The sequence below is a fragment of the Equus quagga genome, chromosome 21 (assembly GCF_021613505.1).
Source record: "Equus quagga isolate Etosha38 chromosome 21, UCLA_HA_Equagga_1.0, whole genome shotgun sequence".
NCBI classification, from domain to species: Eukaryota; Metazoa; Chordata; class Mammalia; order Perissodactyla; family Equidae; genus Equus; species Equus quagga.
In genome coordinates, this window is record NC_060287.1 from 40,764,296 (window position 1) to 40,789,943 (window position 25,648).

At 48.4% G+C, this 25,648-nt stretch overlaps 1 protein-coding gene across 12 annotated transcripts in view; it reads left to right on the top strand.

Annotated features, from left to right (window-relative positions):
• Positions 1-25,648, top strand: part of PCNT (pericentrin) — a 140,618-nt gene that overhangs the window by 13,799 nt on the left and 101,171 nt on the right. For 11 of the 12 annotated variants that reach the window (XM_046648032.1, XM_046648028.1, XM_046648021.1 and 8 more), the window contains 8 exons: positions 4,339-4,455; positions 5,992-6,247; positions 8,229-8,284; positions 9,567-9,741; positions 10,285-10,421; positions 12,009-12,120; positions 13,809-14,052; positions 14,538-14,625. In XM_046648032.1, coding sequence (XP_046503988.1) covers positions 4,339-4,455; positions 5,992-6,247; positions 8,229-8,284; positions 9,567-9,741; positions 10,285-10,421; positions 12,009-12,120; positions 13,809-14,052; positions 14,538-14,625 — 1,185 coding nt within the window. The remainder of the gene's footprint in view (positions 1-4,338; positions 4,456-5,991; positions 6,248-8,228; positions 8,285-9,566; positions 9,742-10,284; positions 10,422-12,008; positions 12,121-13,808; positions 14,053-14,537; positions 14,626-25,648) is intronic. The other variant, XM_046648026.1, reaches the window with a different exon arrangement.

Sequence of the window (25,648 nt, forward strand, 5' to 3'; positions counted from 1 at the left end):
AGCCTGACCCTGAGCTAACATCCGTGCCCATCTTCCTCTACTTTATATGTGGGATGTTTACCACAGCATGGCGTGCCAAGTGGTGCCATGTCTGCACCTGGGATCCGAACCAGTGAACCCCGGGCCGCTGAGAAGCAGAACGTGAGAACTTAACCACTGTGCCACCCGGCTGGCCCCACAGCTTTCTTGCTTCCAGTTTTTTGTGCTTATGAATAAGGAGTTTGGTTTTTAGTGGTCAATTTTTGTTGTTTAGGTTTAGCATCGTATTTCCTATCTTCTTTGCCCTTTATTTATTTTCTGACTTTCCATGTGGGGCCATATTCCTTCTGCCTCAAGAATACCCTTAAGGGGCCGGCCCCATGGCCGAGTGGTTGAGTTTATGTGCTCCGCTTCTGTGGCCCAGGGTTTCGCCGGTTCAGATCCTGGGTGCAGACTTAGCACTGCGCATCAAGCCATGCAGTGGTGGCATCCCACATAGCACAACCAGAGGCACCTCACAGCTAGAATATACAACTAGGTACTGGGGGGCTTTGGGGAGAAGAAGAAAACAAAAAGATTGGTAAGAGATGTTATCTCAGGGCCAATCTTTAAAAAAAAAAAAGAATACTCTTTAGCGTTTCCTCTAGCAAGACCCTTCTTGTGCCAAATACTCCTAGTTTTGTTTTCCTGACTGTATTTTTATTTTGTTCCCCTTACTTTTCGGAGGTTAGTCTCACTGGTGGAGGCGTCTCCGTTGGCCTGTCTCTCTCACTGGGGTTTCGTCCTTGCTCTCCCTGGCTCCCCCTGGCTGTCTGGATGCTTGGAAGACTTTCTGTCTTTACCATTCTGCATTCGCCCTTTGCTGTGTGTGGGTGTGGATTTCATGATTTGATTAATCCTACTTGGGGTCATGGTGTTTTTGAATCTGTAGTTGATGCCCCTCGCTTCTAGAAAGTCTGCAGGCAGTATCGCCCTGTGTAGCCCCTGCCCACTCTCTCTCAGCCTGGAATTCCACTTATGGTTTAGGCCTTTTCTTGCATACGCAGTTCTCATCCTGTTGTCCAGGCTTTCCTGCCTTTGTCCTTTCTGCCACATTCAGCATCGTCCCTCATGCTGACTTTGGTTATCTCTACAGAATGTGCTATTAAACCTGTCTACAGAGTTGTTGATTTTGTCTTTGCTGTTTCTATTTCAGACCGTCTTTTTGGATTTCTTAAAATCAGCTATGTCATTCTGTATAAATTTATGTTTTTTAGAGATATTTTCAAGCTGCTTTTGTTTTGTTTGGTTTTTGGTGGTTTTTCTTTGAGGAGGATTAGCCCTGAGCTAATATCTGACACCAGTCCTCCTCTTTTTGCTGAGGAAGACTGGCCCTGAGCTAACATCCGTGCCCATCTTCCTCTACTTTATATGTGGGATGCCTGCCGCAACATGGCTTGACAAGCAGTGTGTAGGTCTGCACCCAGGATCTGAATCGGCGAACCCCGGGTTGCCGAAGTGGAGCATGTGAACTTAACTGCTGCGCCACCTGGCCGGCCCCTGCTTTTATTTTAAGCATAACTGTCCTTTCCTTTTTATGAGGAAATTGGTCTGAACTTTGCTTCGTATTTGGAAGTATGACCAACTATTCACTTTAAATGTGTGGCTGGGAATTATTTGAGTCACTTTGGTTTTTGGTTTTTTGGGCTGCAAACTTGTAAGTGTTGCTTCTCAAGATCTTTCTTTTTAATGCTTTGTCTTCCGTGTCTCTGTTGTTCTTCCTGGAGTAGCTGTGGTATGCTTATCTCTGGAGGGTGTTCGTCTGGTTTCTGTGAGAATGTCTGTGTCCTGCCTCGCTGGAGCTGCTGCAGATGGTGCCAGGTCTTTACCGCCTCAGTGTCCCACAAGTAGCTCTTTGCTGGGACTTACTTTTATGTCAGTTCCTTTGCTTGGGAGTTCCTGCACCCCATGCTTTGTGTACATTGTGAACACACGTCAGGAGCAGGCCTCTGCCCAGCCTGCTTCATTGGAGACGAATGCGCTTACCCTGGGGGCAAGTGTGTCTGTCCTGTCCTGCGATGCAGCCTTTCAGGGCACCTGGCTTGATTCTTACACTGCATTTCCAACCACCCTCCTGGCACAGCCTCCGATTCCGGGACGATGCACTGTTCTAACTCATCCCTGTCTCCCCAGATTGTTTTAGTTTTCAGGTCTGTCCTGTCTGCATGTGGGGTGTCCCTTTCTTAAGAGCATTTAAAGTCACTCTTGTTGTGTTTTATCTAGCAATTCTAGATGTTTGTAGCAAAAAGGCTTTAAGATCATGCCTTTTATGTTTAAAACTGGACGTTCCTGCGTTACCTTTTCCAATTGGAAGAAGGAACTTTGAAAAAGGATCCATAATTGACTCCAGCACTCCCCTTTCTGCACAGTTGCTTCTCCTTGTTGCTGTTTGCTAGAGGAACGCTTGTGTGGGCATTTTCACCCACAGTTTGTCTCCGGATGCCAGCTCGGTTCTGGGCATCTCAGATGTGCATGTAGAGAGCAGCCGGCGCCTCTGCAGGGCTGAGGGGCCGGGGTCGATGTGGTGCTGGGCACAGAGGCCGGGCAGGTGCCTAGAGGAACTAGACAGATGAGGAGGCATGGCCGTGCAGGGGTGGAGGGCCGCATGTGAGGGGCTTTATTCCTAGGGTGGTGGGCACACTTAGAAGTTTAAGGAAGAGTGTGACAAGAGCAGGTTTTCTTTTTGAGTGCATTTGCTGCCTCCAAGCTGATGACAGCGCCTAAGGCCAAGTGACCATGGGGGCAGCCAGCTGTGCTCATGGGAATGGAGGGATGCCAGGACAGGCCCTGGCTGGCTGTGTGGTGGTATGAGGGGAGGCGGGAACAGGAGGACTGTGCGGGTTTGGCGTGCTGTTAACTGAGGTAGAGAACTTGGCGGAGCCCCAGTTTGGGCAGAAAAATCCAGTTTAGTTTTGGTTATTTTGAGTCTGAGGTGCGGTGTAGACAAGTGGGTAGCCTGGGGCCCCAGAGACGTCTGTCTGTGCACCGGAGAGGCTGGGAGGCCCGCAGGGCGAGGGGCTGGCTTTTGGGAGTATGGAGGGGAGGGGACCGCGGTGCCGTGCTGGTATACAGCATGTAGCTTTCTTCTCCCTTTGGATTGTTGATGATGAAAATGTTCCCAGAGGTGGGAGTGTTAAGACAGAAGCATTTTCTGTGGCTCTTGACGTTTGTTGTCACATAGCTTTTAAGAAAAAAGCTCCACCAACTTATTCGGTCACTGACTGTTTGGTTAATTTGTTTCCTGGTGACCTTGGTGACATTGAGGGTCAATGTTATCATCACCCACTTTTGCTTAGTGGCTATGAAATGTTCTTTAAGATGTATGGCTTGGGGCTGGCCCCGTGGCCGAGTGGTTAAGTTCATGCGCTCTGCTGCAGGCGGCCCAGTGTTTCGTTGGTTCGAATCCTGGGTGCGGACATGGCACTGGTCATCAAACCACGCTGAGGCAGCGTCCCACATGCCACAACTAGAAGGACCCACAATGAAGAATATACAACTATGTACCGGGGGGCTTTGGGGAGAAAAAGGAAAAAAAAAAAAAAAAAAAGTGTGTCTTCAGGTTCGTGTAGTTCTGTCGGCACTCCCCCATCCAGGCATTTCATGATGGTTTCTCTCCCGTAAGTGTCACTTCCCTCCTCTGCCTGAGGGACAGCGGCCTGGAGGCCACGCCTTTCATCTCTGTCAGCACCTGCAGCCTCTCCTTCTGGGGTTTCCAACTTTACACTAAGCTACTTAAACAGGTTGAATATTCTTTCATAGTTATTATTTTTATTGAGTTATAATTCACATAACGTAAAATTCACCATTTTTCAACATGTGCTTAAGTGGCTTTTAGTACATTTGTTATATTGTGCAACCATCACAACTAATTCCAAAACCTGTTCTTCAGCCCAAAAGGAACCCCGTCCCCATTAGCAGTCACCTCGTTCTTCCCTCCTCTGACCACCACCTGCGTTCTCTCCCGGGTGTGCCTCTGTTTCCTGTTGATGGAAGCCTGACCATATGCTGTGTGTCTGGCTTCTCTCACTGAGTACGTGTCTCCAGGTTCACCATGTTATCGCATGTGTCAGTACCTTATTCCTTTTTATGGCTGAGTGAGAGCCCGTTGCATGGATGCACTGCATTTTGCTCATCCGTTCACCCGTTGGTGGACACTGGAGTTGCTTCTGCCTTTTCGTGGTTGTGACCAGTGCTGCTGTGACATTGATGGACAAATTTTGTGAGAAGCTGTGTTGTCATTTCTCTCTGGTGTCATCCTCTTTCGCTATGTGCTTTCTCGGGTGACTTCTCTGAGTTACGTGCTTTGCTTTCCTGCTCCAGGAATGTGAACAAGAACGTGACCCTGCAGGTGCTGAACTGCTGAGCAGACAGGAGGAGGAGGCTGGCGGACAGCAGCGGGCAGTGGCAGAGCTTCGGCAGCTGACAGAGATGCACCAGGTGCAGTTGTAGAGCCAGGTGACCCTGGGACACTCGGGCTGCAGTCCAGGGCCTCAGGGGCTCAGCCGAGTCCTTGAACTTGCTCTGTCATTTACACCAGGACACAGTGGTTTTGGGATCTGGGAGGGTTGCAGGTAGGAGAGATTTGTCACAAAGTGGACGGCTGTGTGCTGCAGGCTTGCTGTCTGTACTTGTCTGGTTTGTTCTGTTTTCACGTCTGTGTGGGGCTGTTGAAAGCACAGTTGGAGGGATATGCATGGACACCTGGTGGCAGCAAGTCTGGCCGGGTGACAGGCTGTGTAGGGGGCACTCGCTGCAGGCCAGCCTCTCCCTGTCAGCTGCTGACCCCACTCTTTAAACACCAGCAGTACTGTAGCGGAGAGGGATCCTGAAGCAGCAGGAGCCATGGGGGTGGAGCTGTGTGCGAGGCCCCTGGGTGGCTGCTACGCTCTGGGCCTTGGGGTCAGGGCCGGACCCTCGGAGCGAAGGGACTGCTGGACTCGCTCCACCGGTGAGAGAGCTGGCCAGCACCCTGTCCCTCCCCGGGGGTTGCTGCTGGCCTCTTCAGGACGTGTATTCTCTTCCATGTTTTCTGTGTCTTCCTCTCCTTTATTCATTTTCTCTTTATGCTTTTCTGTGTGTCCCTTAAGTGCCTGGTTCCAAGCATATTTTTCTGTTTTTGTGTTAATTGGGAATCAGGTGTTGCTTCCTCTGTGTCAAACAGTTGGACGCCTGGAACCCTGGCCCACGGAGGCGGTGGAAGGAGAAGCGGATCCCTCATGTCTCAGGCACAGAAGTTCTCTTTTGTTCCCCGCTGCCCGCGTTCCAGAGCAGTGAAGTGCCCAGCTCACCTGTCTCTGGTCTGGGATGTGGGGTTCCTGTCAGTGCTGTTAGCTCAGTGGTCGCTGGTCACTGTTCAGTTTCACCCTTGTTGACACTGACTGTCACAGAGAACCTGCTGTCAGTGTTCTGGTGTTGTCTCATGTTCATTAGCAGGGGTTTTGCAATATCTGAAACGTCTGCTCACCTGTCCCTAGCCAGGCTGGGCCTCCGGGCCGTGGATTCTGTCTGGATGAAGGTGGGGGCTGTCCTGCAAGGCGCCGGCCTGTGTGTGGCCAACGTTGTTGTCTGAGGAGGAACAAAGAGGCAGTGGTTATGGCCCCTGCCCTCCAGGAGCCTTGGTTTAGTTGGAGGAGAGGATGTGTAACTGGAGGGGCTTCCAGGGAGGGGCAAGTGGCCACTTTAGGTTAGGTGGTCGGGACGTTGCTGGCTGTGCCAGGGCAGCGGGCTGCACTGAGGTCCTGTGAGGAGCTTGCCTGGGACTGAGCAGGGGCTGAGCTGGTGCTGTCCCTCGAGTGTGAGGCTGGTGCGGAGCAGCAGGAATAGCATGGGAAGGGGCGCTGCGGCAGTGTCTGGGCAGGAGCAGTCAGTGCTTGCAGACAAGTAAACTGTGGCCACCCAGAAGACAGGGCCATGCTGGGGTGCGCTATGTAGTGTGCTCTCCCCGCGCCACCCCAAAATCGCCTCTCTCCTCAGCCGGTGCCCCCGCTGGAGCTGGAGGCGCTGCGTCTGAGCCTGAGCAACATGCACACAGCGCAGCTGGAGCTGACGCAGGCCAACCTCCAGAAGGAGAAGGAGACGGCGCTGACGGAGCTGCGGGAGATGCTCAACGGCCGGCACGCGCAGGAGCTGGCCCTGCTGCAGAGCAGGCAGCGGCTGGAGCTGGAGCTCATCAGGGAGCAGCACGCCCGCGAGCAGGAGGAGATGGCGCTGCGGTGCGGCCAGGAGACAGGTATGGGCATGCGGGCGGAGTGGGGCTTTGAGGTGACCTGTGTGAAGCACAAGTCCCTGCTCCTGGAGTTGGAAAGCAGGTGGCCCATCACGGTGCCTCCCTGGGAAGGTGTTCACATGCTGGTCTCCGTGCCCACAGGAAGTGCAGCATGTGGTGGCATGGGCACCCACCCAGTGCCCAGGGGTTGTCCATGTCTGGGTGGTGCAGTGTGTGTCCTACTCTGCTGTCCCTTTGCCTTCTCTGGGCTTGTGTTAAATTTTTTTCTTTTTTGGTGAGGAAGATTGGCTCTGAGCTAACGTCTGTGCTGATCTTCCTCTTTTTTGTATGTGGGATGCTGCCACAGCATGGCCTGATGAGGAGCGTGTAGGTCCATGCCCGGGATCCCAACCCGCGAACCCTGGGCCCCTGAAGTGGAATGCACAGACTTAACCACTACGCCACCAGGCCAGCCCCGGGCTTGTGTTAGTTTTTGAAACAATGTTGTTGGAGACGATTTGCTCACGTGCTGGGAGTTTCTGTGTCTGCGGCTCTGACAGGACTCCATCTGTGGCCAAGCTCTGTCGAGCCTGACCCAGATGCCCTGGTACACAGAACCCCAGACCCCAGAATGGGGCCATGCCACTCCTGTGGCTGCTAGGTGCCTCTTCATCTGGCCTAGACTGAGCTCTTTTTGTCTAAAATACACTTTTATCTTTTCACTTGAATGTTTCTTTTGTACGTTTTTTGCTGAAGCTGTTGCTACTTTTTGTACGCATCTGATGTTTACATAATCACTTTATTTCCTATAATTCACATACTACACAACTCACCTATTTGAAGTGTACCCTTCAGTGGTTTTTAGCGTATTTAGAGTTGTGTGAACTGCCACAATCTGAGTTCAGAATGTTCATGACCCAAAAATCCTGCACCCTTGGCAGTTCCTCATTTTCCTGCTGGCATGAGTGGCTGCTTATCTGCCCATTGGTGAGTTTTCACTTGAAAAATAAAAACACGTGCCTGGCTGTGAGTGTGCTGGGACCCCACCCCGAGAGTGGGCCAGTCTTCTCAGGTTCTTGTGATGCCTTTCCGTGTTTCTTCAACTGGGTTCGGGCGCATACAAATACAGAGGTTTACATCACCTGTTTTATTTTTTAAAATACAAAACATGCTTTGCCTTAGGCCCCTTCTGGTGCTGTTTGCTCCTGACACACCCCTGGGAACGGGTTCATGGAGAGGCCCATGCTTGCCCTCTGCTCCGAGAGGCTCTGCCCTGGGCTGGCCCTGTGGACAGGGCTGCCGTCTGGCCCTCTGCCTGAATTCGGGACTCGCTCAGGCTGCGCTCACTGTGCACCTGCTGTGTCGCCTGTTGTGTGGTGCCCTCTCCCCAGCTCCCCCCAACCCTTTCCTAAAGCCCTGCCATCTCTCCCTGGCACCCAGATCTCCAGATGCACACCTGGCTCTCAGGCCATGCTTGGCCATGCCACTGGCCCGGCCTTGTCTTCTTCCTCCACCTCCGGCACCTAGTGCCTCTTGTGCTTCTTTCTCCGCAGGTTTGGGAGCGTTGGGTCCTAGAACATCTCTTCCTGTCTTGATGCACTTGTCTTCTAGCACCTGGGCTGGACTCTGGCGCAGAGGGAGCCTGGGTGCGTGGGGGCCCTGTGTGGAGCCAACAGGCTGAGCTTCTCATGACCAGAAGGGTGATGAGGGTTCAGGGTGCTCAGTGACCTGTGCAGCCCCGGAGTCAGCCTTGTCCTGCTCATCCTCTGTTGTCACGGTGGCTGGAAATCTCGCTGTCCTTGGTTTGGGCATGAATATAATTTGTTAATTAGCCAGACATCGTCACCTTCTTGTCCTTTACAGACGTGTCCTATTGTCCCGTTCACACTGGCGAGTGCTTTGTGGAGCAACCAGTGGGCGCCGGGAGCGCTCTCATCTCCTGGGCGATCAGACTGGAAAAGTCTGAGATCAGTGATCCAAGCTACTTCTTATGTTTTTCTTGCAGCCGAGCTGAAGGAGAAGTTGCAAATAGAAATGGAGAAAAATGTCCAGATGATAGAGGTACGTACGATTGGAAACGTCATTCTGTGTGTGCAGTATTTTTCCTTTTCTCCCCATCCCTCCAACTTGCCCCCTACCCTGGAACCCTCCACAGAGGAGCCCCTGACCTTGACTTGAACGAGATCCATTCAAAGCTTTGGCTGAATGTGCTGGTGGGAAGTGTATTGCATTTTCTTTTAGAGGTATGACCTTCTTTTATTTGTACAATTTGAATTTGTCACAATGACTTGTTTTGGGGTTTCGTGTTGACTTCGGTAACGTGAGGCTGTGCCATCCCGAGTCTGGTTTCTGAGTGGCCCCTGTGGTCTGGCCCTCGCTGTGCCCTGGACGTCTTCGTCCTTACAGCCGGATGTCCTAGCACAGGGGAGCACGGACTGCTGAGATGACGTGAAGTGTGTAGGGTACAGGGGCAGGGACGTCACAGGAGCCACAGAGGGAGGAGGCATGGCAGTGGGGTGCAGAGTGCACCTGTGGGCAGAGCAGCCAGGCCTGGAGTGTTCATGCTGCTGCGGCCAGCGCTGGGCGATGTCACATGAGGGCTGTGCTTACCACTCTGGATTGTCCTGTAGTTATCCTTCTGCTGTCACCCCACACCCCCTTTTTGGGGGAAAGAGGTGTATTGTAGGGTGCAACAGAGTGAGCTCTTTTCTAAGGAAATCTCTTGCTGGAACTTTTGATCCTCGTGATCAGTCCTTTTCTCAAGGCTGAGTTTGTGGAAGGGCTGTTAGTGTGAGTGACAGTGGGGGACGTGGGTGACATCAGGGGACCTGGCAGCGTGGGGCTGTGTGTGATGGGCACGTGGGTGTCTCTGTCCTGCTGCTCTGTTTGGACAGTGGGTAGAGGACAGTCCTGAGTGGGGGCTTGTGCCCCGCCCCCACCCTCTGAGCTGGACAGCGAGACTCGTTTCTTAGGGCATTTGGGCAGAGACTGGCTCCCGGCAGAGGTCTGTGAATCACCGTAGACTCACGGGTCTTGCTCGGGGTATCGGGGGCATGGGTCATTGTGAGTGACCACAAGCCTGGGCTCTGTTCAGAGGCTGGTTCTGTGCTGGGCAGCTGGTTCTTGTCTTCTCCCTGGCTGTTTGCCTAGTGAGTGCTCCCGTCCTATCCCTTTTAGGGGTAGTGGACGGACCGAGTGGACATCGCGAGCTGGTTTCCTGTGGTGACAGTCTGGTCTGGGCAGGGTGACTGCCCACTCCAGGTTTTCGAATGTGTGATTTAAATTTTTCTACCACAGATGATCAACTATTGGCCATAATCTCCTTTTTCCTTATTTAAATCAGACCCTGAAGCAAGACTGGGAATCTGAGAGGGATTTATGCTTAGAAAACCTACGCCAAGAGTTATCTGGAAAGCATCAATCAGAATTGGAGAATTTACAAAACCAGTTTAAGAAAGAAATGGCTGAACAGAAAGCTGAGTTGGAGGAGATTTTTCAAGCCAAAAATCAGGCTGAATGTGAGTATCTAGTTAAAATGAGCAAGTTTGGAAGGGGGACGAAGTTTTCCTGTGTAATACTAGAGTGAATGTCATGTGATCTGCCAGACTTACGATTGGCCGCGAATCCCCTGTGCTCAAACCTCAGATAACCAATGTGTGTGATACCCATGGGGACGGAGGTGCGGCCCGGCCAGCTTCCCCCTGTTGATCACAGGCCACTCAGTGTCTCTAAACCTTCCTGAAACCTTTGTTTCAGAGATGGTTTTTGCACACTCCATTATTACGTTGCTACCAAAAAAGTAATATTGCGACTGTTCACTTTTTATCTGGGTTGGCTGTTACACGGTGATGCCCACCAGTCAGGAGGGCTTGTCTGCATCTCCTCCTGCCCCTGGGAGAGCAGGGGCCCTGAGAATGGGGTCTGGAAGGAGTTGGACCTGCCATCCATGGGGCGGCGCAAGCAGGGCTGTCGTTACTGACGGCAACGTGCTGCTTAATGTCGTGTTGAGAAGGAAGACACTGTGGTGTCTTGCACTGAATGAGGCCGCTTCTGCTCTCCAGTTTCCCTTAAGACTTTGGAGGCTCAACACGAAGTGGCCTTGAGAAAGTTACACGAAGACCTGCAGTCTGAGCACTGTCAGTGCTTAGAAGACTTGGAGCTGAAGTTCAAAGGGAAGGAAAAAGAAAAACAACTAGAGGTAGGCAAGAGCTGATTTATTTTAATTACTTGGTGGAGGAAGGGAGTTTTAGAAGATTGTGGGTTGGGGTCATTTCACGTTCTTGTGTTTGCTGGAACTTAAGTACTACATACTACAGGTAAAGAGACCCAATATTTGGCAGAGCTGGTAGATGAAGAGGTAGCGATGGAGGGTCCCTGGGGTTGATTTCACAGTCAGGTTCAGTCTGAGATGGAGTTGTTCTTGACCAGAACCCCTGAGAGGTTAGAGACCACAGACGCTGGGGATAAGGCCGCAGCCTCTGACTACAGCTCGGCAAACAAGAAGTTCCTTGGAACAGTTAACTGGAAACACTTCTACTTCTTATGTATTCAAAACTCTTTTCCGATGAAACTCTACATATCAAAATGTAGGAAGTGTGGCCAGATCTTTCTTAGAGACCTGAAGTGCACCTGTTGCCAAACCCAAGAACCAGGCAACACCCCATGCAGCAGTTCAGGAAACAAGAAAGGAAGTCAGCAGGGGACGGAGTTAGTGGTGGCCTGTGCATGGGTCTACCGAGGAGAGGAGGGTGGTCGTCGGAGCCCAGGAGGAGCTGTGTCTCATGCTCTGCAGCTCTCACACCTGCTCCCACTCCTCTCCTCCCAACAGAGGCCAGGACCTGCCAGGTGCAGAACAGGGGTTCCTGGCAGGGCAGATCCAGGGCCAGGCTGGGGCAAGTCCCCTCCCTGCTGGCTCTCTGACTGATGGGAATGAGATGGTGGAAGGGCACCCTCTTCCTGTGCCTTGGACAAGAAAAGGCTGCAGGTGCCAGAACAACCTTGGCGCTGGCACTGCCCATGCACAGCCAAGCTCTCACGTTCCTTCAGGCAGGTCCTTCAGCCCTTGTCCCTGCACTTGTGGCTCCCAACTTAGGACCAGCCTGAACCTGACCCCCCATGACAGTGGGTGGGAGCTGCTCTCAGGTCCATTGGTGCAGGGCAGGCTGGCCTGCAGCACATGCTCGGTGTGCCAGTTCTGTTCCTCCTGGAAGAAACCACTCCCCAGGAAGGTTGACCATGAAATTCAGGGAAAACCCAGACATACTACACAAGGGATGAGGGAGGGTGGTGACCTCAGATGAGAAAGAAATTCCCCGGGGTCAGTGATGTAATCTTGGGATGGCTTGGAACTTGTTAAACTCGACAACAGGGGGCCTCCTGGGAGAGTGAGGGGTGCTGCTCCGTGCCTGCTGACAGCCTGGAGAGGCCCAGTCCACCCACTTTGGGGGCCCGGGGCGTGCTCTGAGCTTCCTCCCAGCAAATTAGAAGGGCATGTGTTTAGGACAACAAAGAAAGTTCCTGTGCTTGCTCAGTGAGCAAAAATGGATCTGTGCAGGTAGCAGGGCCAGGGGCCGGCAGGGAATGTGTAAGAGGAAAACTCGGGTCACTGAGAGGACTGCGGCCAGGTCACGGCACATTTCACAGCAGGGGGCCGCTGTTGCTGGTCTTCTCGAGGCCGTAGGCTTGGAATTTGACCTCTTAGTCCCATCTCATGCCTGTCAGATGCTGGGCACAGACGACGTGTCGCTGTGAGTTGGTGTCTCACGTTGTCGCCTTCCTTTTCCAGTTAGAGACTCTTCAAGCATCGTACGAAGATCTGAAGGCTCAGTCACAGGAAGAAATCAGGAGCCTGTGGTCCCAGCTTGAGTCTGCAAGAACCAACAGACAGGAGCCCAGTGGTGAGGAATTTCCTGTTAAAAGTTCAGATCCTCAGAAGCTAAAGCTGTGTGTTTCTAATTGTTGAAACCCCAAACTAGAATTTAACAATTGTAGTAAGTGCAAAAAGTGATTTTGTAAACTTCTTTGAAGATTGAGTTGTGTAGTTTTAAGGTGGAAGTTGGTTTGCTGGTGGAGTCTTGGTCTCATCCTTAAGTGAGTTACTGAATAACGACAGAATCATGTGTCTTCCCTGCGTGAGCGTGAGGCACTTTGAGGTGTGAGGCTGGTGAAGCTGACCGGCGGTGCTCACGTTGGCTGAGGAGTTGTGCCTGAGTGCTGTAGGATGCAGCTCTGAGCCGGCATTTGGGGTCGCAGGGGTGCCTTGTGCATACTGCTTCCTGGGCCCCGTGCGCTCCCCAGGGCTGGGTGTGGTCAGGCTCCTGTGGCCCCGAGCTCCAGTTTTGGAGGATGACGCCCGTATCCCAGCCCCAGCAAATGCAGCCAATCAGACTGAGGGCAGGTTGTCTGGGCGCCATCACAGGACCCTGTGTCAGAGCAGTCGTGCTCCGGGCAATGCCTTCAGTGGGGGGTGGAGAGACTCTGCAGAGCAGAACACAGACATGAACTTTCCTGCTGCTGGTCTCCAGACAGAGCCTTTAAAACCAGCAATTGCCCTTGCTGAGTAAATGTTACTTGGCACAAAGAACAGATATGAGAAAGGACCAGAAGCAGTGCCCGTCTGCTGCTGTGGTGGTGAAAGTGGTGAATAAGGCCTCATGTCCACTTCCCTGCCCTGCACGCTGTCAGCTCACCGCTTGGTCCTTCTTTTGGGTCCGTCTGACACTGGTGGAGGCTGCAGGCGGGGCTGGTGGACTTACATGTAGGTGGCTGTTGTGCTTTCACATGCGTGTTTCACTTCTCACCTGTTGTGCTGGGAATCTTCTCCCTTGCATAAGGACCCTTACAGCAACTTTGAGTTGAAACCTCTGGGATAGTGACTAGTTTATGTCCACATTATTTGAAAGCTAATTATTATCGTAGACCAGCTGGCAGCGTTCTTTTGATCAAAATAGCGATGGTGACAAGTTCCTTTAGAGTGTGTGTTACTGTTCTGTTGTGTTAACAAGTCAGAGACTTACAGCTTAAAACCACACCTGTTTACCAGCTTGGAGATACATAGATCAGAAGTCTGGGATGGCACACCTGTGTTTTCTCCCTGGGGTCACCCACAGCCAGATTCAGGGTGCTGGGCTGCGCCTTGACCTGGCTCACTTAGGTGGTGGCTGAGTCAGTCACTGTGGCTGTAGGGCTGAGGTCCCCTTTCCTTGCTGGCTGTCAGCTGGGGCCACTCTTGCACACGTTGCTTGCCCACGGTCCTTTCATCTTCAGAGCCCCCAACAGCATTTGGAGTACTGCTCACACTTCCCATCTCTCTGACTTCTGCCTCTAGCCCGAGAAAGCTCTCTCCTTCCATGGGGCTCGTGGGATTCACTGAGGCCGCGGGTTGTCTCCCTGTGTAAGGCCCCTGTGCCACATAGCATAAGCCATGGACAGTGCTCATGTCACATCACAGTGGGCACCCTTTTCAGAATTCTGTCCTCTGCACCACACTACAAATATCTCCTTAAATATCTTAAATCTTAAATATCTCCTCAGTTTTTCTAAGTGTTTTGTTTTAAGATGATTGTGTGATTTCATCCTATAAAAGAGTTACGCGAGCAGCCCCTGGCTCGAGGGTCCCACGTGGAAGAATTAGAACACCTGAGGCAAGACTTTGACCAGCAGCGGCAGCGAGAGAGAACCGAGCATGAATCCGAACTAGAACAATTGAGAATTTATTTTGAAAAGAAATTAAGGGATGCTGAAAAAAATTACCAAGAGGACCTGACGCTGTTGCAACAGCGGCTGCGGGAGGTGAAGGAAGACTCCCCTGTGGAGTCTGTGGAAATCAGGTAAATAAAGCAATATTCGTCTTAAATATGTTTTTGAAATAGGGGAACCTTGAGCTGAACTGAAATCTAGTTTTTTTGTGATTTCATGCCAATGGAGGGTAATAGTCTTGTGTTTTGGAAACACATTTTACGTTTGGGTCTTGAAACAAGCTGACCTCAGAGCCAGGAGCTGAGTCTGACCCGCATGCCAGGCTGCGGGTGATGACCTGCAGCCATTAGCGGTGGGCGCAGACTGTCAGGGTCCTGCCTCGCCTCCGGTGTCCCTGCCACTGTGACACTTGACCAAGCTGAGTTCAGAACTGGCTCCAGTTGCTGTCACAGACAGCACGCTCAGCCGCGGTCATCCTGTCCTCGACACAGAAGTAGGCTGTATTGGAAGGAGTAGGGAGGGTTTTCTCCTTTCATACAGTTGGATCCCAGGAAGAGAGCAGAGTTCAGATGGCAAAGTGCTGCATGTTAAGTTTTTAAGACGTTTTCTCTTTTAGTTCATCCAGTGCACTTTTGGAAGAGGCCTCTGAAAAAGACGGAAAAGACCAACTTGATCAACTTGACCTTCAGCTGGAGCAACCTGAGGTGACAGCCAATTTCTTTTTTTTTTATTCTTTTTTTTTTTTTAAAGATTTTATTTTTTTCCTTTTTCTCCCCAAAGCCCCCCGGTACATAGTTGTATATTCTTTGTTGTGGGTCCTTCTAGTTGTGGCATGTGGGACGCCGCCTCAGCGTGGCCTGACGAGCAGTGCCACGTCCGCGCCCAGGATTTGAACCAACAAAACACTGGGCCACCTGCAGCAGAGCGCACTAATCCAGCCACTCGGCCATGGGACCAGCCCCACCAATTTCTTTTTAATTGTGGTGTAATTGACATATAACATTAGTTTCAGGTGTACAATGTAGAGATTCAATATTTGTATGTACTGTGAAATGATCACCAGAATATGTCTGATTAACATCTTTCAACACACATAGTTACAAATTTCTTTTTCTTATGAGAACTTTTAAGACCTACTTTCTTAGCAACTTTCAAATATACAGTACGATATTATTAGGTGTGGTCACCATGCTGTACATGACATCCTAGGACTTATTTATTAACTGGAAGTTTGTACCTTTTGACCACCTTAAACCAATGTGCCCACCCTCCACCCCTTGCCTCTGGAACCACCAGTCTGTTCTTTGTATCTATGAGCTTGGATTTTTTTGTAGATTCCACATGTAAGTGACATCACACAGTATTTGTTTTTCTCTGTCTGACTTATTTCACTGAGCATGATGCTTTTAAGTTCCATCCATGTTGTTGCAAATGGCATGATTTCCTTTTTTATGGCTGAATAGCAGTCCCCTGTGTGTGTGTGTGTGTGTGTGTGTGTGTATGTGTATAAAACAGACTTTCTTTACCCACTCATCCAGTGATGGACACTTAGGTTGATTCCATATCTTAGCTGTTGTAAATAATGCTACAATGAACATGGGGTGCAGATATCTTTTCAAATTTGCGTTTTGTTTTCTTCAGATAAATACTGAGGAGTGGAATTGCTGGGTCATATGGTACTTCTATTTTTAATTTTTTGAGGAACTTCCATACGGTTTTCCATAGTGGCTGTACCAGTTTACATTCCCACCAGTAGTATACAGGGGTCCTTTTTCTCCGCATCCTCGCCACAGACATGTTATTTCTTGTCTTTTTGATAGCAGTCATTCTACCCAGCGTGAGGCGATATCTCATTGTGGTTTCGATTTGCATATCCCTGATGATGAGTGATGTTGAGTATCTATTCGTGTGCCTGTTGGCCATCTGTGTGTCTTCTTTGGAGAAATGTTCAGATCCTCTGCCCATTTTTTAATTGGATTACTTTTTGCTATTGAGTTGGGTGAGTAATTTTTTTGTCATTGAGAAAGATTGTTTTTTTAATCTTTAATTGAGAATGGTCTGTCTTGTTATAAAATCTGAATTTCTGTCCTTTTCACAAATGCCGCCTGTGACACATGCCAATTAAAGGAATGCTTGCTTGTGTCTTGTGAATGCACACACTGCACTATGGAGTGTTTACAACAGTACACACTGTTGGGTTCAAAGCGTAAATCAGACACGGGTGTCCAGGAGAGTCTGCTCTCCTTCCTGGGCCTGCCCCAGAGGCTCTGGTCGCACCTGCCACCGTGGGCCAGGCTTCCTGCTTCTCTACCAGCACCCTGAGGGCCTGTTGTCACACCTTCCAGGGATCCACACAGTGTGAAATTGTGCGTTTTTTGCTTTGAGTTGTGTGTTGAACGTCTTTTCCTTGCCTTTTATGTTCTTCCTTGAATCGCCTCCAGGCTGTTTCTGTCATTTTTGACATTTGTAGATAGCACTGTCCAGACAGAACTTTCTGTGACGATGGAAATGTTCTGAATCTGTGCTGCCAGTGCGGTGCCACCAGCACATGGCTGTGAGCACTTGAAGTGTGACTGTGGAACGAGGTTTCCTTTTGTTCAGTGGTGGTTACTTCAAGTGTCTGTAGCCCCTGGGTTTCCTGGCCACTGTCCTGGGCGGGCAGCACTCACACGTGGTGGAGCACCCTGGCCTTGTGCAGTGTGCTCTGCCCCCTGTGAGCACCAGCTTCAGTCTAAACATCTGTTGTTCTCGGTCTTTTAGGTTGTGTCTTAGTCGGCTTGGCTGCCGTAACAGTACCACAGACAGCAGCTTAGACGACAGACGTTTGTCATCTCTCAGTGCTGGCTGGAAGTCTCAGAGCGAGGTGCTGGCTGGTTTTTCCTGAGGCCTCTCTCCTTGGCTTACAGACAGCCACCCTCTTTCTGCCTCTCCGCGTGCTCGTCCCTCTGTGCACTTGCGCCCCTGCTGTCTCTGTCTGCAAGTGCAGTCATGTTCTGTGCTGGGTTAGGATGTCACCGCAGGAATTTGGGGCACCCCATTTGCTTCATTCTGTGACAGGCTGCTTCCAGTTTCGTGTTGTTAACATCCTTTGTCTAAGTGTCTGCGTCCACGTGGTGGTTTCCTAGGGGTGAGAGTGTGGGGGATGGCAGCTCCCTGCCTTGCACTTCTCCTCTGGGTCACGTTCCCAGTGGGTGTGATGCCAGTGTTATAGCCATCCCCCTGCTTGGCATGCGTCTGTCTCCTTGTCTGCTGCCCTCTGCTGCCCTGCCCCGCTCGGCACTGCCCTCGGGATCTCCTGCTCGCTGCTGTCCTGGGGTTGCCCTGCTCTCCATTGCCCGTGGTCCTTCCCCTCTGGCCAGCCCTGCACCCACACTGCCCGTGGCGCAGATGTGCTCTGTCTGCGTTTACTCCCTTTCCTTCCTGTGCCTGTTCCCTTAGTGTAGCGTGAAAGGGCGTGTGAGGAGCACACCCTGGGGCCTCGCATGGCTGAGAGCTTGTTTCGTCCTGGTGTGTGTTTGACTGGGTGTCACATTTGGAAGGTGGCTCTGTTGTCTCGCCTGCTGAGTCTCCTTCATGAGCGGCTTGTGCTCCCAGCAGCTCTCAGGCCCTGCTGTGTCCTGGCGTTCTGCAATAGCGATCTATCTGTGTGTATCTGTTTTCCATGCTAGGAACAAGGGGGGCCCGGAATCTGAGACTCCTCCTTCACTTCTGGGACGTCCTGTGCTTTTCTGTTTGTTTGGATAACTTTTCCTCCATGTTCTTTGTAACTCTTGTAAGCTTCATGCTTGACCTCAAGAATGAAGCCTCTGGGTTTCTTAAATTTTCATTTCACATCTTATGTTGCTTTTGCTTCTGTTTTTTGGGTGGGAGACTTTTCTCTCCTCTAATTCTTCAGTTGAGTTTCTTGTTTCCAGTATCAGTTTTAATTTCTAGGGCCTTAGCTTTTTTGATCTGTGTTCTTTTATACATCCTCCCATTCAGTGTTATGGTTGGGGTATTTTGCTCACATCTCTGAAGACAGCAATTAGTGTCAAAGGTTTCTTGTGTCTCCTGTGTGTCCTTGCTGTGTGTCTGTTCCTGTCCTGTCCTGCTGTTGCTTTGTGTGTTGTGTTGAACGTAGGTGTTCCCTGCGTTGGGTGGTGACCTGTGGCCGTGCCTTCACAGGAGGTGTGAGGCACCATTGGGTCTTGGGGAGCCCTCTGAGCAATGGCAGAGCTCTACTTTGGGGCGCTGGGTATTGGACTTCCCTCCCAGGACCTCCTGCTGGGGTCCCTAAGGAGAGGAACCAGAGGGGTCTGTGCTGCACCCCACCTTAGTGGGCCAGGTCCTTACCACCTCCTGCACACCCAGACTCTCTGGTCCACAGCCCCTGGGGGTGGGTGTGCAGTCGCCTCCGCCCACTGCTGCAGCCTCCCGGGCATCTGGGCAGCTCACACGTGTCTCTTCTCTTTCTTGTGTGCCAGCCAGGAAGGTACAGCATCCAGTGATTTCTGGCTTCCAAGTCGGTCAGCTTTGGTTTGTTTCTTTTTTTTTTTTTAAGTTTTTTATGAAGTTAATGATAGGTTACCATCTTGTGAAATTTCAGTTGTACATTAGTGTCTGTCAGTTGTGTTGTAGATGCAAACCTTCACCCTTTGTGCCCACCCCCCCCCCTTCTCCTGGTAGCCACTAATCTGTTCTCTTTGTCTACAGATTTAAATTCCTAATATGAGTGGAGTCATACAAAGGTCGTCCATCTCTATCTGGCTTATTTCACGTAACATAATTCCCTCAAGGTCCATCCATGTTGTTGCAAATGGGACGATTTTGTTCTTTTTTACGGCTGAGTAGTATTCCGTTGTATATATATATACCATATCTTCTTTATCCAGTCATCTGTTGATGAGCACTTAGGTTGCTTCCACATCTTGGCGATTGTAAATAATGCTGCACTAAACATTGGGGTGCATAGGTCTTTTGGAATTGCTGACTTCAAGCTCTCTGGATAGATACCCAGTAGTGGGATAGCTGGATCATATGGTAGTTCTATTTTTAACTTTTTGAGGAATCTCCATACTGTTTTCCATAGTGGCTGCACCAGTTTGCATTTCCATCAGCAGTGTATGAGGGTTCCTTTTTCTCCACAACCTCTCCAACATTTGTTACTATTTGTTTTAGTTATTTTTGTCATCCTAATGGGTGTAAGGTGATATCTTAGTGTAGTTTTGATTTGCATTTCCCTGATGATCAGCGATGATGAACATCTTTTCATGTGCCTATTGGCGATCGTATATCTTCTTTGGAGAAATGTCTATTCATGTCTCCTGCCCATTTTTTGATCGGGTTGTTTGATTTTTTGTTGTTGAGTTGTGTGAGTTCTTTATATATTATGGATATTAAGCCTTTGTCGGATGCGTTACTTGCAAATATTTTTTCCCTGTTAGTGGGTTGTTTTTTTGTTTCAATCCTGTTTTCATTTGCCTTGAAGAAGCTCTTTAGTCTGATGAAGTCCCATTTGTTTATTCTTTCTATTGTTTCCCTTCTCTGAGAAGACATGGTGTCCGAAAAGATCCTTTGAATACTGATGTCAAAGAGTGTACTGCCTATATTTTCTTCTAGAAGCCTTATGGTTTCAGGTCTCAGCTTTAGGTCTTTGATCCATTTTGAGTTTATTTTGGTTTATGGTGAAAAAGAATGGTCAATTCTCATTCTTTTACATGTGGCTTTCCACTTTTCCCAGCACGATTTGTTGAAAAGGCTTTCTTTTCTCCATTGTATGCCCTCAGCTCGTTTGTAGAAGATGTGTGGTTTCATTTCTGGGCTTTCAATTCTGTTCCGTTGATCTGTGCACCTGTTTTTGTACCAGTACCATGCTGTTTTGATTACTGTAGCTTTGTAGTCTGTTTCGAAGTCAGGGAAAGTGATGCCTCCAGCTGTGTTCTTTTTTCTCAGGATTGCTTTAGCAATTCGGGGTCTTTTGTTGCCCCATATAAATTTTAGGATTCTTTGTTCTGTTTCTGTAAAGAACGTCGTTGGGATTCTGATTGGGATGGCGTTGAATCTGTAGATTGCTTTAGGTAGTATGGACATTTTAACTCTGTTTATTCTTCCAGTCCACGTGCATGGGATGTCTTTCCATCTCTTTATGTCTTCATCCATTTCTTTCAGAAAAGCCTTGTGATTTTCCTTGTATAGGTCTTTCACTTTCTTAGTTACATTCACCCCGAGGTATTTTATTCTTTTTGTTGCGATTCTGAATGGTATTGTGTTCTTGAGTTCTTTTTCTGTTAGTTCATTATTAGAGTATAGAAATGCTACTGATTTATGTAAATTGATTTTATACCCTGCAACTTTGCTGTAGTTGTTGATTACTTCTAAAAGTTTTCCAGTGGATTCTTTGGGGTTTTCTATATGTAAGATCATGTCGTCTGCAAGCAGCGAGAGTTTCACTTCTTCCCCCCCATTTGGATTCCTTTTATTCCTTTTGCTTGCCTGATTGCTCTGGCTGGGACCTCCAGAGCTATGTTAAACAAGAGTGGTGATAGAGGGCATCCTTGTCTCGTTCCTGTTCTCAGGGGGGTGGCGCTCAGTTTTTGCCCATTGAGAATGATGTTGGCTGTGGGTTTGTCATATATGGCCTTTATTATGTTGAGGTAGTTCTCTTCTATCCCCATTTTGTTGAGAGTTTTTATCATAAGTGGCTGTTGGGTCTCGTCAGATGCTTTCTCTACATCTATTGAGATGATCATGTGGTTTTTATTGCTCAGTTTGTTGATGTGGTGTATCACGTTGATTGATTTGCGGATGTTGAATCATCCCTGTTTCCCTGGTATGAATCCCACTTGATCATGATGTATGATCCTTTTGATGAATTGCTGTATTCGGGTTGCCAAAATTTTGTTGAGAATTTTTGCATCTATGTTCATCAGTGATATTGGCCTGTAGTTCTCCTTTTTTGTGGTGTCCTTGTCAGGCTCTGGTATCAGCGTGATGTTGGCCTCGTAGAATGTGTTAGGAAGTGTTCCATCCTCCCTAATTTTTTGGAATAGCTTGAAAAGGATAGGTATTAAATCCTCTCTGAAAGTTTGGTAGAATTCCCCAGGAAAGCCATCTGGTCCTGGGGTTTTATTCTTTGGGATGCTTTTGATGGCTGTTTCAATCTCTTTCCTTGTGATTGGTTTGCTCAAATTGTCTGCTTCTTCTTGAGTGGGCTTTGGGAGATTGTAGGAGTCCAAGAATTTATCCATTTCCTCTAGGTTATCCATTTTGCTGGCATATAGTTTTTCGTAGTATTCTCTTATAATCCATTGTATTTCTGTGGAGTCTGTTGTTATTACTCCTCTTTCGTTTTTGATTTTGTTTATTTGAGCTTTCTCCTTTTTTCTTTGTAAGTCTGGCTAGGGGTTCGTTAATTTTATTTATCTTCTCAACGAACCAGCTCTTTGTTTCATTGATCCTTTCCACTGCCTTTTTTGTTTCAATAGCATTTATTTCTGCTCTGATTTTTATTATTTCTCTCCTTCTGCTGACTTTGGGCTTTGTTTGTTCTTTCTCTAATTCAGTTAGGTGTAGTTTAAGATTGCTGATTTGGGATTTTTCATGCTTGTTAAGATGTCCCTGAATTGCGATGAATTTTCCTCTTACTACAGCTTTTGCTGCATCCCATACGAGTTGGTATGGCATGTTATCATTTTCATTTGCGTCCAGGTATTTTTTGATTTCTTCCTTAATTTCTTCAATGATCCATTGCTTGTTCAATAGCATATTGTTTAGTCTCCACATCCTTGTGCCTTTCTCAGCTTTTTTCTTGTAATTAATTTCTAGCTTTATAGCATTATGATCAGAGAAGATGCTTGTTATTATTTCAATTTTTTAAATTTTTAGAGGCTTGCCTTGTTTCCCATCCCATGGTCTATCCTTGAGAATGTTCCATGTGCACTTGAGAAGAATGTGTATTCTGCTGTTTTTGGATGAAGTGTTCTATATATGTCTATTAAGTCCAACTGTTTTAGTTTTTTTTTTTTGGCTCCACTATTTCTTTGTTGATTTTCTCTCTGGATGATCTGTCCATTGATGTGAGTGGGGTGTTGAGGTCCCCTACTATTATTGTGTTATTTTTGATATTTTCTTTTAGGTTTGTTAATAGTTGCTTCATGAGCTTTGGTGCTCCTGTGGTGGGTGCATAGATATTCATAAGTGTTATTTCTTCTTGATGAAGTGTCCCTTTGATCATTATATATTGGCCCTCTGTGTCTCTCTTTGCCTGCCTTATCTTGAAGTCTGTTTTGTCTGATATAATTATTGCGACACCTGCTTTCTTTTGGTTGCTATTAGCTTGGAGTATTGCCTTCCACCCCTTCACTCTGAGCCTGTGTTTGTCCTTGGAGGTGAGGTGTGTTTCCTGGAGGCAGCAAATTGTTGGATCTTGTTCTTTAATCCATTTTGCCACTCTGTGTCTTTTTATGGGAGAGTTCAATCCGTTTACATTGAGGGTGAGTATTGATGCATGAGGGCTTACTGCTGTCATTCTGTTGCTTGTTTTCCGGTTTTCCTGTGTTTCCTTTGTTTCTCGTCCTGTGTGTTTTAGCCTACCCATTGACTTCTGCAATTTATTATGCTGGGTTTCTTAGATCTTTCCTTATTTATGTTTTGTGTCTCTGTTCTGTTTTTTAGTTTAGTGGCTACCCTGAAGTTTGTATTCAGAATCTCGTGTATAACATAGTGCATTTTCTGGTGGTCTCTTACTTCCTTAGCCTAGACTGTTTCAGTCCTTTTCCTCCTCCCCTCCTAAATTATTTTCATCTCTTATTCCAACTTATGTTGTGAGTTTGTGTTTAGAGTGATAAGATTGTGTTTGCTTTGATGATTTCCTTCCCTTTATCCTAATGCTATAGTTGAATATTTGCTATCCTATTCAGATTCTATCAGTTTGTCTCCCTACTCTGTGTTTTGTGACCCCCTTACTCCCTTTTTTTCTCTTTTCAGGTATGAGAGCCTTCTTGAGGATATCTTGTAGTGGAGGTCCTGTGACTACGAAGTCCTTCAGCTTTAGTTTGTCTGGAAAAGATTTAATTTCTCCCTCATATCTGAAGGATAGTTTTGCTGGATAGAGTATTCTTGGCTGAAGATTTTTATCCTTTAAAGTTTTGAATATGTCACTCCAGTCTCTCCTAGCTTGTAAGGTTTCTGTAGAGAAATCCGGTGAAAGTCTGATGGGGGTTCCTTTGTAGGTTCTTTTCTTCTGCCTTGCTGCCCTGAGTGTTCTTTCTTTGTCCTTCATTTTTGCCATTTTTCCTACTATGTGCCTTGCAGTAGGTCTTTTTACATTGACAAATCTAGGAGATCTGAAAGCTTCCTCCACACACATTTCTCTCTCAATCCCTAGATTTGGGAAGTTCTCTTCTATTATTTCGTTGAGCACACTTTCTGCTCCATTTTCCTTTTCCTCGCCCTCAGGAATTCCGATGATTCTTAAGTTGCATTTTCTCATTGAGTCAGCTATTTCTCTGAGATTTTGTATAGTTTTTTAAAGTCTTAGTTCTCTTTCTTCCTCTGTCTGGAGCCATTCAGCCTGTCTGTCCTCGATGATGCTAATTTTCTCCTCTATGGTGTCTACACGGGCATTCAGGGAATCCGTATTCTGTTTTATGTGATCCATTGTACTTTTCATCTCTAGTATTTCTAATTGATTGTTCTTTATAATTTCAATCTCTTTTGTGAAGTAATTCCAGAACTCGTTGGCTTGTTTCTGTATATTTCCCTTTACCTCATTGAATATTTTGAGGATAGCTATTTTGAGCTCCTCTTCACTTAGTTTACCCATTTCCAAGCCCTCAGGAGCTACTTCTATACTTTTATTGTTTTCCTTTTGGACTGGAGCTTTTACAAATTGCTTCATGGTTGAGGAGTGGTTTTTGCGGGTGATGCTATTATTTGGTTGCAGTTACAGCCTGTTGCCACTAGCTGGGGGTGGGGTCGAGAGCCTTGTTTTCTGAGCCCTGTGCCTTCAGCCCCGATGGGGGCATGCAGCGTGGCTTGGGGGAGGAGGGGCACTTTCACTCACACTGACGTGGATTGGATCAGCTCTCACTTTGTGGTCTCCTGGGTCCCTGGCTTGCTGGGGCTCCCCCACACAAAAGCTTTCCCTGTTAGAGGGTTTCCACTGCACTGGCGGTGGGAGTCCTGGACGATCCCCGGATGCGCGTCCCCTCCCTCGGTCCTTCCCACACCCACGGCAGCGATCTCATCCTCTAGGGGTGGGAGTGAAGTTCTCTGTTACTTGGTTGCTGCTCCTCTGAGGGCGGCTCCAGCCTCTCCGCCTTCTGTCATTTGGCTGCTGTGGGTCTCTGATGATTTCTGTTGTTAGGATTATTTTTTTGGTTGGAAAGCAGTTGCTCTTCTTGGTTGTAATTTGGAGGGGAGAGAGTCCCCGGTGCGCTCACGCCACCATGTTGCTGACGTCACTTCTCTGCTTTGTTTCTTCCCAGAGGTTGATAAGTTAAATGTTTTCCTTTCAGGCTGGCCTGACGGCCTAGTGGTTGAGGTTTGGCACTCACCGCTTCAGCAGCCCAGGTTGATTTCCCAGTCGTCGAACCACACCACCCGTCTGTCAGCTGCCATGCTGTGGCACTGGCTCACACACAACTAGAACAAGTTAGAACTGGGATAAACAACCGTGCACAGGGGCTTTAGGGAGGAAAAAAAACAAAAGAGGGACGTTGGCAACAGATGTCAGCACAGGGTGAATCTTTAAAAAGATTTTTTTTCTTCTCATTTCATCTATATTTCAGGAAGGAGGGAAGATAAAATATGGAGTGTGTGTCTGTTTAACTGAAAGGCCAGTGTGTGTGTGCATGTGTGCAGTGTGTGTGAATGCATCTGCATATTTGCAGTTTGACACGCCGGCCTACCCTCCCCAAGGGAGCCTGGCTGAACGTCCTATTCGCAGGGTCTGGGAGCCAGCCCTCTTCCCTCCTGCCACTGCTGGCTGTCACCACAGCTTCTGAGCTCCTCTCCTGGTCACTGACCTGTGTCTAGTTTTGGTTTGCACTTCTTTGGTTATTGTTGGGGTTGACTCTTCACTTACTCATTGACTGTTCTGTGTTTGTGTGCTTTTCCTTCTCCACCTTTTCTGTTGTGTCGGCCGTTTTTCCCGTTTGAGTGTGCACTCTGCTCATCTGTGGACTTGGCTGTGCTCATTTTCACTCTGGCCCCTGGGCCCCATCTGCATGCAAGTCCTTCCCCTTGCCCTGGCTCTTCGTCCCCAGGCTCATAGTGTCACAGTGTTGTCCTCTGGTTCTTTTAAAGTCTGTATTTTTGGTTCATTCATCTGGAACTTGGTTGTTGTCTGGCAGGAGGTGTTGGCTCCAAGTTTATTTCGTTTTTCTAAACAATGAGTCACTCTTTCAGGACTGACTCCTTGAATTTGTCCTTCCAGTTTAAAACATGACCTTTTCGTGTACTTAGTTGTCACAGAGACACGAGTCTGTTTCTGGACTTGATTCTTCTCATCTGTCAAGTTGTTGATTCCTCTAACAATGTAAGAATTTAAGTCTGACTTAAAAGATAATTAGAGCTTATTGGGAGCTTGAAGTTTAGGTTGTGTGACTTTTCTGTGATTTTTGAGGAAGATGGGTCTACTGGTTGCATTTTAAGGGAAACAGGAAATGTTGACGCATGCGTTGAGTACTCCTTCCCTCCCTCCCTCTTTCCTCCCTGTCCTCCATGAGGATGCTCAGGATGGGCCCT